Source organism: Salmo salar, chromosome ssa07 (assembly GCF_905237065.1).
Source record: "Salmo salar chromosome ssa07, Ssal_v3.1, whole genome shotgun sequence".
Taxonomy (NCBI): domain Eukaryota; kingdom Metazoa; phylum Chordata; class Actinopteri; order Salmoniformes; family Salmonidae; genus Salmo; species Salmo salar.
This window is the reverse complement of record NC_059448.1, coordinates 15,954,946-15,973,500: the sequence shown is the minus strand read 5'-3', so window position 1 is coordinate 15,973,500 and position 18,555 is coordinate 15,954,946. Positions and strand designations below refer to the sequence as shown.

At 40.5% G+C, this 18,555-nt stretch overlaps 1 protein-coding gene and 1 non-coding gene across 2 annotated transcripts; both read left to right on the top strand.

Moving 5' to 3' along the window:
* The first annotated feature begins 12,057 nt into the window (after positions 1–12,057).
* LOC106608695 (uncharacterized) lies at positions 12,058–17,929 on the top strand. The gene is made up of 3 exons (XM_014206801.2): positions 12,058–12,225; positions 15,723–15,852; positions 16,138–17,929. The coding sequence occupies exon 3, from the start codon at positions 16,140–16,142 to the stop codon at positions 16,788–16,790; it is 651 nt and encodes a 216-aa protein (XP_014062276.1). The 5' UTR covers positions 12,058–12,225; positions 15,723–15,852; positions 16,138–16,139; the 3' UTR covers positions 16,791–17,929.
* Positions 17,930–18,477: 548 nt separating this feature from the next.
* trnaa-cgc (transfer RNA alanine (anticodon CGC)) lies at positions 18,478–18,549 on the top strand. The gene has a single exon. It is a non-coding gene; the product is annotated as a tRNA-Ala (tRNA).
* The last annotated feature ends 6 nt before the right edge of the window (positions 18,550–18,555 follow it).

Below are 18,555 nucleotides of genomic sequence, written 5' to 3'. Positions count from 1 at the left end.
ATTTAATGATGGTGGAGTCGTGGTTGGCCGTGCAGTCATGAGTGAACAGGGAGTTCACAGGAGGGGACTGAGCATGCACCCCTGAGGTGCCCCTGTGTTGAGGATCAGCATGGCGGATGTGTTGTTACCTACCCTTACCACCTGGGGCAGCCCGTCAGGAAGTCCAGTATCCAGTTGCAGAGGGAGGAGTTTAGTCCCAGGGTCCTTAGCTTATTGATGAGCTTTGAGGGTGCTATGGTGTTGAACGCTGAGCTGTAGTCAATGACCAGCATTCTCACATAGGTGTTCCTTTTGTCCAGGTGGGAAAGGGCAGTGTGGAGTGCAATAGAGAGAGCATCATTTGTGGATCTGTTTCTGGGATAATGGTGTTGATGTAAGTCATGACCAGCCTTTCAAAGCACTTCATGGCTACAGACATGAGTGCTACGGGTCGGTAGTCATTTAGGCAGGCTACCTTCGTTTTCTTGGGCACAGGCATTATGGTGGTCTGCTTAAAACATGTTGGTATTACAGACTCGGACAGGGAGAGGTTGAAAATGTCAGTGAAGACACTTCCCAGTTGGTCAGCGTATGCTCACAGTACACGTCCTGGTAATCTGTCTGGCCCTGCGGCCTTGTGAATGTTGACCTGTTTAAAGGTCTTACTCACATCGGCTGTGGAGCGCGTGATCACACAGTCTTCCGGAACAGCTGGTGCTCTCATGCGTGTTTCAGTGTTATTTTCCTCGAAGCGAGCATACAAGTAGTTTAGCTCGTCTGGTAGGCTTGTGTCACTGGGCAGCTCTCGGCTGTGCTTCCCTTTGTAGTCTGTAATGGTTTGCAAGCCCTGCCACATCCAACGAGTGCCAGAGCCGGTATAGTACGATTCGATCTTAGTCCTGTATTGAGGCTTTGCCTGTTTGATGGTTCGTCGGAGGGCATAGCGGGATTTCTTATAAGCTTCTGGGTTAGAGTCCCCCTCCTTGAAAGCGACAGCTCTAGCCTTTAGCTCAGTGTGGATGCTGCCTGTAATCCATGGCTTCTGGTTGGGGTATGTATGTACGATCACTGTGGGGACGACGTCATCGATGCACTTACTGATGAAGCCAATGACTGATGTGGTGTACTCCTGGAACATATTCCAGTCTGTGCTAGCAAAACAGTCCTGTAGCTTAGCATCTGCTTCATCTGACCACTATTTTATTGATCTAGTCACTGGTGCTTCCTGCTTTAATTTTTGCTTGTAAGCAGGAATCAAGAGGATATAATTATGTTCAGATTTGCCAAATGGAGGGCGAAGGAGAGCTTTGTATGCGTCTCTGTGTGTGGAGAATAGGTGGCCCAGAGATTTTTTTTCCTCTGGTTGCACATTTAACATGCAGGTAAAAAATTTGGTAAAATGGATTTAAGTTTCCCTGCATTAAGGTCCCCGGCTACTAGGAGCGCCACCTCTGGGTGAGCGTGTTCTTGTTTGCTTATGGTGGAATACAGCTCATTCAATGCTGTGTTAGTGCCAGTCTCTGACTGTGGTGGTATGTGAACAGCTACGAGAAATACAGATGAAAACTCTCTAGGTAGAAAGTGTGGTCTACAGCTTATCATGAGATACTCTACCTCGGGCGAGCAATAGCTCGATACTTCCTTAGATATCGTGCACCAGCTGTTATTTACAAAAATACAGTCTGCCGCCCCTTGTCTATCCTGCCGGTATAGCGTGTAACCAGCCAGCTGTATGTTGATAGGGTCGACGTTCAGTCACGACACCGTGAAGCATAAGATGTTACAGTTTTTAATGTCCCGTTGGTAGTTTAATCTTCTGCGTAGCTTGTCGATATTATTCTCTATGTTTGCTAGCAGAATGGAGGGAAGTGGGGGTTTATTAGATCACCTACAAATTCACGCAAATCGCAGGGATCTGGGCCTGTTCCCGAGAAATCAGTATATCCTTCTCGTCAGAGTCGTGAAAGGAAAAAAAGGATTCTGCTTCTGTCTAGAAGTTATTTTCGGTCATAAGAGATGGTAGCGGCAACATTATGTACAAAATAAGTGAAAAAAAATAAGTTACAAACAACACAAATAAACGAACAAGCCTTCCCTGTAGCTCAGTTGGTAGAGCATGGTGTTTGCAACGCCAGGGTTGCGGGTTCGATTCCCATGGCGGGCCAGTACGAGAAAAAAAAAAAAAGAAAAAAAAATGTATGAAATGAAATGTATGCATTCACTACTGTAAGTCGCTCTGGATAAGAGCGTCTGCTAAATGACGTAAATGTAATGTAAATGTAAAAAAAAAACACAATAGGTTGGGGACACGTAAAACGTCTACCTTCATCTCTGGCGCCATAACCCAGTGGATATCATTTTATGTTATCAACTTGTGTTATCATACACTGTGTAACCTAGTGATTGTCATTTCGCGTTATCATACACAGTGTAACCCAGTGGTTATCATCTTGTGTTATCATACACTGTGTAACCCAGTGGTAATCATCTTGCGTTATCATACATGGTGAAATCAGGTGGTTATCATCTTGTTATCATACAGGATAAGCATGCTCCTGAAGCTTTTCTGATTGATACCTCAACTCTTTGGAAAGAAGAACTCAATTATATTCAGCATTAGAAATGGATTGTTAAGTTTAGTCCTCCCACAACATCATAGCAAAATGTGCATGAATGAAAATCTGCCTCTACGGTTCCCCAGTAGTTTCTGGTGTTGTGTTTGTACTAGCCAGTGGAGCACATAACAGGATGTGGTCCCAGGTTGAAAGAGCATCAGCTCTGTGTCTCTTGAACCACTCACTTCCTGCCTCTGGGCTCTGCAGTGTATGTCAGCCGAGTGGTTCTGCACTGCTTCAACTCTTAACATAGTGCATTCGGAAAGTATTCAGACCCTTTCACTTTTGACACATTTTGTTACGTTACAGCCTTGTTCTAAAATTGATTAAACTGTTTTCCCTCATCAATCTACACACAATACCCCCCATAATGACAAAGCAAAAATGGGGTTTTAGAAATGTTTGCAATTGTATAAAGAAATACAAACTGAAATATGACATTTACATAAGTATTCAGACCCCAGGCTCCGTTCATCTTTCCCTCGATCCTGACTAGTCTCCCAGTTCCTGCCGCTGAAAAATGGTATTGGCCAGGTGATGAGCGGGGCCTGGTTTCCTCCAGATCTGACGCTTGGCATTCAGGCCGAAGAGTTCAATCTTGGTTTCATCAGACCAGAAAATCTTGTTTCACGTGGTCTGAGAGTCCTTTAGGTGCCTTTTGGCAAACTCCAAGCGGGCTGTTATGTGCCTTTTACTGAGGAGTGGCTTCCGTCTGGCCACTCTACCATCGAGGCCTAATTGGTCGAATGCTGCAGAGATGGTTGTCCTTCTGGAAGGTTCTCCCATCTCCACAGAGGAACTCCGGAGCTCAGTCAGAGTAACCATCGGATCCTTGGTCATCTCCCTGACCAAAGCCCTTCTCTCAAGATTGCTCAATTTGGCCGAGCAGCCAGCTCTAGGAAGAGTCTTGGTGGTTCCAAACTTCGTCCATTTAAGAATTATGGAGGCCATTGTGTTCTTGGCGACCATCAAGGCTGCAGAAATGTTTTGGTACCCTTCTCCAGATCTGTACCTCAACACAATCCTGTCTCTGAACTCTACGAACAATTCCTTCGACCTCAGGGCTCGGTTTTTGCTCTGACATGCACTGTCAACTGTGGGACTTTATATACAGTCGTGGCCAAAAGTTTTGAGAATGACACACATATACATTTTCACAAAGTCTGCTGCCTCAGTTTGTATGATGGCAATTTGCATATACTCCAGAATGTTATGAAGAGTGATCAGATGAATTGCAATTAATTGTAAAGTCCCTCTTTGCCATGCAAATGAACTGAATACCCCAAAAACATTTCCACTGCATTTCAGCCCAGCCACAAAAGGACCAGCTGACATCATGTCAGTGATTCTCTCATTAACACAGGTGTGAGTGTTGACGAGGACAAGGCTGGAGATCACTCTGTCATGCTGATTGAGTTTGAATAACAGACTGGAAGCTTCAAAAGGAGGGTGGTGCTTGGAATCATTGTTCTTCCTCTGTCAATCATGGTTACCTGCAAGGAAACACGTGCCGTCATCATTGCTTTGCACAAAAAGGGCTTCACAGGCAAGGATATTGCTGCCAGTAAGATTGCACCTAAATCAACCATTTATCGGATCATCAAGAACTTCAAGAAGAGCGGTTCAATTGTTGTGAAGAAGGCTTCAGGGTGCCCAAGTAAGTTCAGCAAGCACCAGGACCGTTTCCTAAAGTTGATTCAGCTGCGGGATCGGGGCACCACCAGTACAGAGCTTGCTCAGGAATGGCAGCAGGCAGGTGTGAGTGCATCTGCACGCACAGTGAGGCGAAGACTTTTGGAGGATGGCCTGGTGTCAAGAAGGGCAGCAAAGAAGCCACTTCTCTCCAGGAAAAACATCAGGGACAGACTGATATTCTGCAAAAGGTACAGGGATTGGACTGCTGAGGACTGGGGTAAAGTCATTTTCTCTGATGAATCCCCTTTCCGATTGTTTGGGGCATCCGGAAAAAAGCTTATCCGGAGAAGACAAGGTGAGCGCTACCATCAGTCCTGTGTCATGCCAACAGTAAAGCATCCTGAGACCATTCATGTGTGGGGTTGCTTCTCAGCCAAGGGAGTGGGCTCACTCACAAGTTTTGCCTAAGAACACAGCCATGAATAAAGAATGGTACCAACACATCCTCCGAGAGCAACTTCTCCCAACCATCCAGGAACGGTTTGGTGACGAACAATGCCTTTTCCAGCATGATGGAGAACCTTGCCATAAGGCAAAAGTGATAACTAAGTGGCTCGGGGAACAAAACATCGATATTTTTGGTCCATGGCCGGAAACTCCCCAGACCTTAATCCCATTGAGAACTTGTGGTCAATCCTCAAGAGGCGTGTGGACAAACAAAAACCCACAAATTCTGACAAACTCCAAGCATTGATTATGCAAGAATGTGCTGCCATCAGTCAGGATGTGGCCCAGAAGTTAATTGACAGCATGCCAGGGCGGATTTCAGAGGTCTTGAAAAAGAAGGGTCAACACTGGAAATATTGACTCTTTGCATCAACTTCATGTAATTGTCAATGAAAGCCTTTGACACTTATGAAATGCTTGTAATTATACTTCAGTATTCCATAGTAACATCTGACAAAAATATTTAAAGACACTGAAGCAGCAAACTTTGTGGAAATTAATATTTGTGTCATTCTCAAAACTTTTGGTCACGACTGTAGTCAGGTGTGTGCCTTTCCAGGAACGAGTTTGGGAAATCCTGATAAAACTGATATAATTTGCGCTTTAGAGTGCGAGCTGCTTTTATAAGAGTTGGTGTTAATTAGCAGAATCACTATGTCCAGTTAGGTTCAGCCACTCTGTGGCCATTGGACTGTATGCATCTGTGAACCTTGAACTTTGCAGGTACAGTATGTTAATTGGTGGGTTCCTTTAGTGACATCAACCCTCCATGGTTGTACATATCAATTCCATAGAATCTTTTCTTGTGTATATTTTCAAAGGATAAAGCTAAGAGCTGTTGTGGAAATTCTTACACAGGGGCACTCGAAGTCAATCTTAAATTAATCATTATTTTTTGTCAGCAAGCTGGAAAGGTCACAGTCAAACTTAGATGCATAAAGTACCGGTCTGAAGTGAGCTCTAACGGTGCAGTCCCGTTAGTTCCCTTATATACTGACAAGTTATATTTGCATGATTTAGCTTATTCATCATTCAATAATTAATGTTTGCTTCATTCATGTGATGAACAAATACTGGGTCATGCATGTGACAGACCAATACCTCACAGGCTTCTTCTCTCTAAGCTGAGACCTTGAAAATGAGATATCCCTTTCTCTAAACAAGGTTCTAGGCGTACTGTCAAATTGCAGATACTGACAGTGAGGATTCGTTCAATCAGTCACTTGCATGAACACAGAAATTGGTTTATAGAAAAGCATAAACATAACACAGAAATTGGTTATTAGAAAAGCACAAACATACACATTTCCATCACATTCCATCCTCTTATCACTTGTGTGATGATAATTATTACATTTTAATGTAAGCATTTAGATTTTAGCTTCTGTATCATAATATTCTATACTCCTATTAAAGTTAGGGAAATCAACGCAGAAAAAAAAACAAGACACTAATTTCAAGCCCTTCATTCTGGGTTATACAATCTAATTAGTATGGTAATACTATTTGTTATTTTACCTTTATTTAACTAGGCAAGTCAGTTAAGAACAAATAATTATTTACAATGACGGCCTAGGAACAGTGTTAACTGCCTTGTTCAGGGGCAGAATGACAGATTTTTTTTTACCTTGTCAGCTCAGGGATTCGATCTAGCAACCTTTCAAACAGGGATTCCAACCAAGTTGCAGGTGTCCACTCTGGTTGTGGGGAATTATTCTTAGCAACAGTGGCAATGTATTCGGCGAGAGCAGTCATATCAGAAGAGTGATCTGGGATAAAAGTACAACATTCATCTCCAATAATTGCACAAGTACCCCCTTGACCTGCCAAAAGATAGTCAAGAGCCTCTCTGTTTTCCAGAGCCAATTTACACAATTCTTTTAGCATTGTCAATTTTCTCTATGTCTCTAGAGATCTCCTGAATTTGGTCTAGGGCACATGCATATTGACTTTCACAGGGAAGAGAGAGAACACATGTTATAACAGTTTCACACCAACCTTGATAGAATGAGATTGGGGCAAGTTTAGCCCAAGCTACAATCTAGTGGCTCTCCTCACAATTTAGGGGCATAGCTCTGTCTCTAGAAGCCTCTCCTTTCCATATCATAATTATAAATATTGATAAATTATCCAACCCAAATTTAGAATGACAGTCCGTAGTGCTTCACGTTGGTTCTATCACTTTAATTTAAGACCCTCATCAATAAATCAAACAGAGTATTAACCACTAACAAATATTCATTAACAGGTGGGTTGTGTGTGGGTGCTGGCGTGTATATAGTAAAAATCGTAGGGTAAAAACAAACAAAATGGCCAGGCCTGTTAGGGCTAGGGGGCAGTATTGACACGGCTGGATAAAAAACATACCCGATTTAATCTGGTTACCACTCCTACCCAGTAACTAGAATATGCATATACTTATTACATATGGATAGAAAACACCCTAAAGTTTCTAAAACTGTTTGAATGGTGTCTGTGAGTATAACAGAACTCAAATGGCAGGTCAAAACCTGAGAGATTCCTTTACAGGAAGTGGCCTGTCTGACCATTTCTTGAACTTCTTTTCCATCTCTATCTTTTACTAAAGATCTCTGCTCTAACGTGACACTTCCTACGTCGTCCATAGGCGCTCAGAGCCCGGGAAAAAACAGAATGTCGTCATCCCAGCCCCAGGCTGAAACACATTATCGCCTTTCTCAAGTGGCCGATCGAGGGACACTGAGCTTAGGCGCGTGACCCGACCGCCCCCGCCTTTGTGATTTTTTCCTCTGTTTGCGAGAAAAATGGCGTAAAAATTGATTTTAAACAGCGGTTGACATGCTTCGAAGTACGGTAATGGAATATTTAGAATTTTTTTGTCACGAATTGCGCCATGCGCGCGACCCTTCTTTACCATTTCGGATAGTGTCTGGAACGCACGAACAAAACGCCGCTATTCGGATATAACGATGGATTATTTTGGACCAAACCAACATTTGTTATTGAAGTAGCAGTCCTGGGAGTGCATTCTGACGAAGACAACAAAAGGTAATCAAACTTTTATAATAGTAAATATGATTATGGTGAGTGCTAAACTTGCCGGGTGTCTAAATAGCTGGCCCGTGATGCCTGGGCTATGTACTTAGAATATTGCAAAATGTGCTTTCACCAAAAGCTATTTTAAAATCGGACATATCGAGTGCATAGAGGAGGTCTGTATCTATAATTCTTAAAATAATTGTTATGCTTTTTGTGAACGTTTATCGTGAGTAATTTAGTAAAATGTTAGCGAATTCCCCGGAAGTTTGCGGGGGTATGCTAGTTCTGAACGTCACATGCTAATGTAAAAAGCTGGTTTTTGATATAAATATGAACTTGATTGAACAAAACATGCATGTATTGTATAACATAATGTCCTAGGGTTGTCATCTGATGAAGATCATCAAAGGTGAGTGCTGCATTTAGCTGTCTTCTGGGTTTTGGTGACATTATATGCTGGCTTGAAAAATGGGTGTCTGATTATTTCTGGCTTGGTACTCTGCTGACATAATCTAATGTTTTGCTTTCGTTGTAAAGCCTTTTTGAAATCGGACAGTGTGGTTAGATTAACGAGAGTCTTGTCTTTAAATAGCTGTAAAATAGTCATATGTTTGAGAAATTGAAGTAATAGGATTTTTAAGGTTTTGAAAATCGCGCCACAGGCTTCAAGTGGCTGTTACGTAGGTGGGACGAATTCGTCCCGCCTAGCCCAGAGAGGTTTTAATTTGGGAGCTCCCTTAACAGCTGGATCCGGGTACCTTTAACTGCTCTCCTAAGGCACTTGACTTGGAAATCCTTTCAAAGGAAGAGATACAGAATCATTGATAAACATAGAAAAAAACTTGATAGACACATCAGATGATACAGTGTCCCGTCAAGCTGAATAGGCACCTTCTAAAGTAAACAAACCTAGAGCCCCTCTCTTGTAATCACTGTCATTTCGACCTGTTCCTTTGACATACAATAAATTTGATTTGATTTGATACAATTCTGTACAAACTATCCCTGGGACATAAACTTAGTCACAATATAAAACCTGTTGTTTAACAAATCTGCTAGGACCTTCAAAAAGTTGGTGCTGGATTATCAGATCAATATTCGGTACTAAAACATTTACTTGGATCTACTTCCTTCTGGACACAGTTCCAAGTAATGGAAACATATTGTTGTTTTAGATGACATTACCCACTTAAATCACTGGACACAGTTCCAGGTAATGGAAACAGATTATTGTTTTAGATGACATTACCTTCTTACTTAAATCCCTGGTGCTACCCATATTATAGAATTGAGTAATACATTGTCAAAAACGTGTCTTATTCAATTATTCAAACCTCTGTCCCAAATTTCCCCACTGTGCCTCTTACAGCCTGTTTGGGTTCAGTGTGTACTGGCAGCTATTGTTCCACAGGAAGCTGATCTCTAACCCAAACAACAGATTACTTAAACACAAGAGCAGTGGACCAGGCCTTGAAGAGTGAGCGGCCTCTAATTTAATATCAGTCCCAATGCTCAATCCCTTTGTTTACTACTTGAAATTACTAAGATATTGCATTATTGGAGTGCTATCTGAAAGCCAATTACTATTCACTTTGTTACTTTCACTAGTTTCCATATCTGTTTCCTTCTTTCCCAATAGGAAGACCTTCCTAATCACTTTGTTAATACACACAGATCACTCTCAAACAACTTTCTGCTTTCCTCCCTATTGCAAGGTTTAAAACAAAACAAAACAAACATGATAACCTTCTCAATATTGGAAGGCATTGTTTTCATTTTAGTCTACCCTAACAATGTTAGTCTATATATTTATTTCAAATTTCTGTTGGATGTTCACTTTCTGCTTCACACTTATTAAATGTCTATTATTTTAAGCTTCATATGTAATGTGCCAAATTTATAAAATACATTGGTCAATTTAGAAGGGGAGAGATAAGCAGTTATTATAACTAGGCTAGCACTGCCTATCAGTTCACTGTCATTGGAATGTTCTATCCATAAGGTTTCTGGCATTTGAGACAAAATAGACTAGGAGGCAGTGTCAGACCCCCAGTCATCCTGGGGGACTGGTTCAATTTGCCTGCTTACTCATTGGTTTAATATCTCATCGTTTGGGATATCAACAAAAACTCCATCAGGAGTACAATCAATTGTAGCCTTAAGTTTAGTTAACAGAAAATCATGTTCAACATTCATTGGTTCTATTTATAGTTTTATTGGTTAGGGCTAAGTCAAGTCCCATACAATGCTTTAACCTTATCACACCTCAAATTATCCATAAAGGGACCATTCTGAACATTTCTCATAATACTTTTTACACCACTTACATACGTGTGGGTGTGGGTGTGCAAGTTGTATATATTTTTTCTTCTATTGTTACATCTCTAGTAACCCATTATACTCAATATTATGTTACTTTATCTCTAAAGTTTCAATCTCTTATTATACAAATTTCAAAGCTATTTATCCATATTTCTTAATATCCACAATTCAATCAATCTTATTATCCAAATTTCAATCAGCTTAATTTGTCATATCACACAACTTTCACATTCACTTTCACTTTCACAATATCACTCCCTAAAAACAAAATCCTATGGAACAATCCTTGGATAGCTTTTCAGAATGCACAGATAAATTGGTCCACATGGACAACTAGGTGAAGGATTTTTTAAACTAACAAAAAGAGTTCTACAAGCAGTTGTTACAAAAATAACAAAATAGCTTGAAGTGTTTTGTCCAAATACTGGTGGAGTCAACTAATAAAAGAATGGACGACCTGACCAGAAAGGTCCAGGACCTGAAGAACAGTTTTCAGTTCTCCCAGGGTCAGCTTGATGAGTTTAAACAGAAGAATGGCAAGATGACAGCAATCTGTAAATCATTGAGAGAGGACATCAGTTCTATGTGTGAATCCATGATAACAATAATGGATAAATCAGATTATCTCCAGGTACAATCAAGACTGAACAACATGGTTGTGGACGGAATAGCAGAATCTCCACGAGACCTGGAGGGAGTCTGAGGACAAAGTGAGGGAAGTGATCTCAGAGAAATTGAAGAGCCAAGAACTTGAGAGGAATGTATATCTTCCTCAACGAGGACTATCCTGAAGCTGTGCGCCTGAAGAGAAAATACCTGATCCCAGCCATGAAAGCTGCCAGAGCGCGTGTGGACATTGCTTACATCCGCTATGACAGGCTCATTGTCCACCCTCCCTCCCAAAAATGCCTGGAAGGGATGAGAGAACCAAGACTATGGGTTCATAGCTTTAACATCACAGTACACACCACACGTACACACACCAATTGATTAATGGACTGCTGAATGTATATATTTTTTTCTTGCTTTATCTCTGATAAGCTACCCAGGAAAGGGCTAAAAATAGCCCATATTAATATATGTAGCCTAAGAAATAAGGTTAATGAAATCAATAACTTGCTGATGCTGCACTTGATGAATTTATGAAATTGCTTCTTCCAACTATTGATAAACATGCACCTGTTAAGAAACTGACTGTTTGAACTGTTCAGGCTCCATGGATTTATGAGGAATCGAAAAACGGTATGTTTGAAAGAGATGAGGCAAAAGGAGTGGCTAATAAGTCTGGCTGCACATCTGATACTCATGTAGCTACCCTGCACACCAGCTGTCAAACCTTCAATCTGCACTACAGCTAAAGTACACAGAACACTACAGCTTCCTCTTTCTATGTATATTTGGATGTATATTTGGGTGCACACTTTACTTGCTTATCACCCCTTGCAACATTTCCACTCCACCCTGCTTGAGTTAGTGGGTTGGGTTATCTATCAATTATCAATTACCATTGTAAATAAAAATTTGTTCTTAACTGACTTGCCTAGTTAAATAAAGGTTAAATAAAAAAATAAAAAATAAAGTAATCTCTGCTCTTCTCTCTGTCTCTCTCTCTGTCTCTCTGTCTCTCTCTCTGTCTCTATGTCTTTCTCTCTCTGTATCAGTGTTGTACAGTGTTGTAATGGTGTGAAAATAGTTAAAGTACGAAAGGGAAAATAAATAAACATAAATATAGGTTGTATTTATAATGGTTTGTTCTTCACTGGTTGCCCTTTTCTTGTGGCAACAGGTCACACATCTTGCTAATGTGATTGCACACTGTGGTATTTCACCCAATAGACATGGGAGTTTATCAAAATTGGATTTGTTTTCGAATTCTTTGTGGATCTGTGTAATCTGAGGGAAATATGTGTCTCTAATATGGTCTTCAGCAGGAGGTTCTCGCTCTCTCTCTGTCTCTGTCTCTCTCTCTCTCTCTCTCTGTTTCTTTCTCTCCACCCACATTATATCCCCTCTCGCTCTATTTCTTACACGCCTATCTTTAAGTTTCTGTATCCCCATCTCTTGTTTAAAAAAGTGCCACCACTAACACCTGCCTCGTTGGGTCTGTCTCTTGAAACCATAATTCAATTCATTTTATAGCAACACATTGGTGAGTTTACTTTTTTTTTAATCAATCGTAATTCATCAAATCTCCCCTATGTTTGGCATTTTATGGTGTGGATCTGTTTGAACATTTTCTTCCATCTTTCTGACATTTCTCATCTTCCTATGTGTGACCATCTTGTCACGGCTCTTTCCACTCTCTGTATGTCCATCCTTCAGCTTCACACTCTCCAATCAATCTCTCTCTCCACATCTCCTCCTCACTTTTCTCCCACCACTGTTTTTCTCCTCCTACTGGGTTTTTATTTAGTCTTTTTAGGACTTTTACACATTTCCCCTCCCTTTTTCTTTTTTTGTGTGTGACCCTGGTGTATTTAGTTTCAGAACTGTAAGAGGAATCCTAGTGGATGTAGTTCAGTCCTTGAACTGTTCTTGTCTATTGAGGTTTTGTATTATGTCATGTTTTATGTCTTGTGTGGAGCCCAGGAATAGTAGATGCACCTTCAGCAACAGCTAATGGGTATCTGAATTAAATGCCAATACCAATCTACAAAATGAAAGAATTGCATTGGGGGTAAAGGGTGTGGTTAATGATTGCATATCAAGTGGGCCTTTGCTTAAAACATTTACGTTATCTGTGCTAATGCTGCGAAGGTATTATGCATATAAACAGAGTATGTAAACAGCACATCCCTCAGTGAGATCCTTATTAAAGATCCTTATTAAATCAGTGCTCCCGCCAATATGGCTGCCTTTACAAAGGCAGTCTAATTCTAATATTTTTCCTACTAATTGGTCTTTTGACCAATCACATCAGCTCTGAAAAAGATCTGATGTGAAAAGATCTACTGTGGTTGTTGAAAAGACCAATTAGTGGAAAAAAGATCAGAATTGGCTGCCTGTCTAAACACAGCCTACTGTACCCTGCCTGCCTGCACCACATGAAAACATGTAACGGGAAATGTTCAGATATGCCTTTGACTTATTGGCTGGTTGGTCATATGCATAAATGTAAAGGCATTGTAGGATGTAGAAAGAGAGAGAAAACACTGCTTAACATATTTTGCATAATCAAGTTGGCAATCTAGTTGGGATTAACTATGCCTTGTTGATAACTTTCATCTGATGAGCAGAATGTCACATTTGTACGTCATAGGAAACAACAAGTCCACATACACTACCGTTCAAAAGTTTGGGGTTACTTAGAAATATCCTTGTTTTTGAAAGAAAAGCATTTTTTTTTGTCCATTAAAATAACATCAAAATGATCAGAAATACAGTGTAGACATTGTTAATGTTGTAAATGACTATTGTAGCTGGAAATTGTTTATTTTTTTGTGGAGTATCTACATAGGCATACAGAGGCCCATTATCAGCAACCATCACTCCTGTGTTCCAATGGCACGTTGTGTTAGCTAATCCAAGTTTATCATTTTAAAAGGCTAATTGATCATTAGAAAACCCTTTGCAATTATGTTAGCACAGCTGAAAACTGTTGTCCTGATTAAAGAAGCAATACAATTGGCCTTCTTTAGACTAGTTGAGTATCTGGAGCATCAGCATTTGTGGGTTTCATTACAGGCTAAAAATAGCCAGAAACAAAGGACTTTCTTCTGAAACTCGTCAGTCTATTCTTGTTCTGAGAAATGCAAGACAAGTACATTAGAGTGTCTAGTTTGAGAAACGCCTCACAAGTCCTCAACTGGCAGCTTCATTAAATAGTACCCGCAAAACAGCAGTCTCAACGTCAACAGTGAAGAGGCAACTCCGGGATGCTGGCCTTCTAGGCAGAGTTCCTCTGTCCATTGTATGTGTTCTTTTGCCCATCTTAATCTTTTCTTTTTATTGGCCAGTGAGATATGGCTTTTTCTTTGCAACTCTGCCTTGAAGGCCAGCATCCCGGAGTTGCCTCTTCACTGTTGACGTTGAGACTGTTTTTTTGCGGGTACTATTTAATGAAGCTGCTAGTTAAGGACTTGTGAGGTGTCTGTTTCTCAAACTAGACACTCTAATGTACTTGTCCTCTTGCTCAGTTGTGCACCGGGGCCTCCCACTCCTCTTCCTATTCTGGTTAGGGCCAGTTTGCGCTGTTCTGTGAAGGGAGTAGTACACAGCGTTGTACAAAATCTTCAGTTTCTTGGCAATTTCTCGCATGGAATAGCCCTCATTTCTCAGAACAAGAATAGACTGACGAGTTTCGAAGAAAGTTCTTTGTTTCTGGCTATTTTGAGCCTGTAATCGAACCCACAAATGCTGATGCTCCAGATACTCAACTAGTCTAAAGAAGGCCAGTTGTATTGCTTCTTTAATCAGGACAACAGATTTCAGCTGTGCTAACATAATTATAAAAGGGTTTTCTAATACTCAATTAGACTTTTAAAATGATAAACTTGGATTAGCTAACACAACGTGCCATTGGAACACAGGAGTGATGGTTGCTGGTAATGGGCCTCTGTACGCCTATGTAGATATTCCATTAAAAATCAGCCGTTTCCAGCTACAATAGTCATTTACAACATTAACAATGTCTACACTGTATTTCTGAAAAATTGGATGTTATTTTAATGGACAGAAAAAATGCTTTTCTTTCAAAAACAAGGACATTTCTAAGTGACCCCAAACTTTTGAGAGGTTGTGTACATGAATCCCATTGCATTCCTGTCTAAACTAGAACTATAAATTAGTCTTTACTCAATATGTCAGCTATCCACACAGATTTGGGGAAACCACAGGTGCATTTATTTTAAAATGCATTTGTCGACTCTGACAGGCATCCATATTTATCTATACAAGCATCCATATTCATCTATATAACAGTTTCCAATTGACTGTTATAATTATTCAACTATATGTGAGCAAGACCGAGGGAGAGAAAGCATCTGCTGGCTTCCTGTTAGTGAGTCACACATGCAGAATCAGGGGGAGAATCTCAATTGCATACTCCCCGCGTCCTCTCTCTGCTCTCCTTGCCTCCTTCTCAAAACCCATTGGATGAGAAAAACAGAGGTCCCACCCCTCTGACCTTCTCCTCTAATGGGTTTTGAGAAGAAGGCGAGGAGACAGGAGAGAGGACGCGAAGAGTATGCAATTGAGATTCTCCCATTGCCTCCGCCTCACACTCACTTCCTGTGTTTGTGAGGTGTGACTTGTGGTATCTGCAGGGACAGTACAGCACAATGAAACAATAGCATGGCACATCAATCACCATGACACCACAACTGTCAGAACCATTCACAACCAGTCAGTGTGACAGATTCTGATTACAATAATCATATTATTATTCATGAGCAGGTTTCAGTCTACATTTAAAACCAGCCATACTTTATCCTGTAAAATATTTTTTTCTGAGAGTCCACCTTTCCGCCACAAACATTTCTTTTTCAGGTGTAATTATCTGTATGTATATTTAAAAAAATTGCTGCATGGATATTGTAATTGGGAGGTGAACTGTGTTGCTTGTCAGGAGGTATAATGAACACTGCTCAATTATACTGCAAACATTTTCGTCAATAGGAAGCTAATGTTACTATGTTTTCTTTACAGATCCAGTCATTAATAAATCAATGTATGGATCACCTCCAATTGAAAGGAAAGAAACTGGATCTCCACCGCAGCAGTTTTACCTTGGATTGAGCAAAGATTTCTTCAACTTTTCTGAGAACTATTTGAAGAGGTACGTTGCGACATCAAATCTATGTGACCCTGATAACCCCAATAATAACGGATTTATGGTTTTGTTCTAATAAGAGGCCAAACATGACTGGATTTGAACAGCTTTAGAATAAGAGACTTGTATTTTGTGACTGTCAGTTGGGGTCAATTCCATTTCAATTCAGTCTGACAATTGAAATGTTATTTTTATAGTGCAGATGAGGCCAACCAATCACTTTAGATCCAACCCAATGTTCCTGTCAAATGTCAGTTTAAACAGTTTTTCCAATGTTACTCTCCCTTGTAGACATGACTACTAACTATCCAGAAATCAAAGACCAAACCACTTCCACCTTCGTCGTCTTGACTGTCTTCTTCATCCTGGTCACCCTCGTTGCCCTCCTGGTCGTCCTGTACATGTGGCTAAATCGCCAGACTAATGGCCAGTACACAGTCCACCAACTGGTCCTTGGGGAGGGTGGGGCCAGGGACCGGGTGAGGGGCGGGGTCCAAGACCTGGAGGTGTGGTTCAGGCGTCGCTTTTGGCCTCTCAGTGAGGATGTGGAGACTGTAGGAGAGGAGGAACCGAGAGACGAAGAGGAGGATGTAGAGAGAGTGAGTGAGGGAGGGGAAAGCGAGGGGGAGGGGAAGAAGGAGGAGGGGGATGAGAGGGAGGACCGAGTGGACGACTCTTCGGATGACAACTCCAGTGCGGAGGGCTGTGGCCTGACGGAGAGAGTGAAGGTCATGGACGCGAAGAAGGAGAGGAGAGAGTGTGAGGGGAAGAGAGAGGAGAATATGGAGGAAAAGGGGGATAGCAAAGGTGATGAGGGAGCAGTGGGAGGAGAAGAAAGTGGACGGGGAGGTTTGCTGATACACCTGCATCAGTGCTCTGGTAGTGCTATCTGGTCTGAAGATTATGAGGGAGGCAAAGACAACAATGATGTGACTGCATTGTGAGGAAAGGATCAGAAAGGGGAAAGAGTTCCATAATACATTTTTGTACAGTAATAGCGCTTGACAGAACATTGGCTACTTGTCATCATCACCATCATTGTCATAATTGTCATAATTGTAAACCTTACAAACCAGTGTTATAACAATCAAGGCAGAGAGCAACAGAGAGTGTACTAAATCAATCCAATTATCAAAGTGACTGACAAGAGCAACAATTGCAGCTTGAATACATGAAGCTATATTAATGTATTTTAGATATAAAATGTAATTTTTAAACGGTTTCAAAGTTTCATGGGTTTCGAAGTTTTGGGGTTTGCACTGTTGCTATGAGATGATTTGTATTGTAAATATTTGTGTTCTGTATATTTTATGAATTTAATGGCTATTTAGATAGACCTGCCCAACCTTCTTCCTGGAGATCTACTGTCCTGTAGGTTTTCAGTCCAACCCTAATTTAGCATATCTGATTCAGCTAGTTAAGGTATTGTTGAGCAGCTAATTAGTAGAATCAGGTGTGTTAAATTAGGGTTGGACTGAAAACCCACAGGACGGTAGATCTCCAGGAAGAGGGTTGGGCAGGTCTATCTAAATAGCCATTAAATTCAGCCCTGGCCTATGGCTTGACTTTGTGCTATACTGTTTCATGTCTTTTGTGCATGATGTTTATTTTCAGAGAAATACATGTGGTGAATTGGAGCCTCTGCCACAGTCAGAGAGCCGTAGGCCAACCATTTAATTGATTTGCATGTGACAATTTTATTATTTTTATTATCTGATACAACTTAAAGGCCCAGTGCAGTCAAAATGATGTTTTGCTTGTGTTTTGTATCATGTTATACAGCAACTGATGAAACAAACACTATAAAAGTGTGAAAAGATTTGATCAGTGTTATTCCTGATAGTTGCGGGTTGAAAATACAATCTACACAGGGCCTTTACATTTTTATTTTTGATGAGAGACTGTTACAGAGGAGTGTAAATGTTTTTTTTAGGCTGGAACATGTTGTTGAATTGTATTGTTGTATGTTATAATTCTGTAATGTATTGATTGTTGCTGCCTTTTTGGCCAGGTCTCCATTGAAAAAGAGGGTCTTAATGTGCTTTTCCTGGTTAAATAAAGGTTGAAAACATTTTTAAAATCAGCAGGTTTGCATGGCATTCCCTTCCCAGTCAGACCACTCCCTGACAGTCCTAGCAAAATTCTTGCTTGAAAAATATTTTTTTGTTAAAAGGCTATTTTTGTCCATTTTAATGAAACGCTATTATAGTAAGGTTCTTAATTGTTACCCAGAAGTCATTTGGTATTGATATAAAAACGGTTGCATGAGGCTTTTAAGTGTTTGCGCTGATGTGATTATATTGTGTGCTCCTTTTCTTAAAACTGCATTGTTGGTTAAGGGCTTGTAAGCAAGCAATTCACTGTTGTATTCGGCGCATGTGACAAATAATATTTCATTCGATTTGATTTGATTGATAGTTATATTGTTGAAATAAAACAATATTTTCTAAATGACTATTATTTAAGTGTGTTTTTCAAAAAAATAAATATTAGTATTATAAAAAGTGTAGGCTATAATACTTATACTTTTTTAATTCATAAATATACTTTTAGTGAAAGATCTATACAAGCTATTATTTTCTAAAATTTACTAGCTTTATAAGGCTTTTTGCAACTTTGCTTATAACCAATGGGGATGTAGCTCAGTGGTAGAGCGCATGCTTCGCATGTATGAGGCCCCGGGTTCAATCCCCGGCATCTCCATGTTTT

Coding starts and splice junctions, on each gene's coding strand:
- LOC106608695 (XM_014206801.2), top strand. CDS start 16,140: ATGACTACTAACTATCCAGAAATCAAAGACCAAACCACTTCCACCTTC.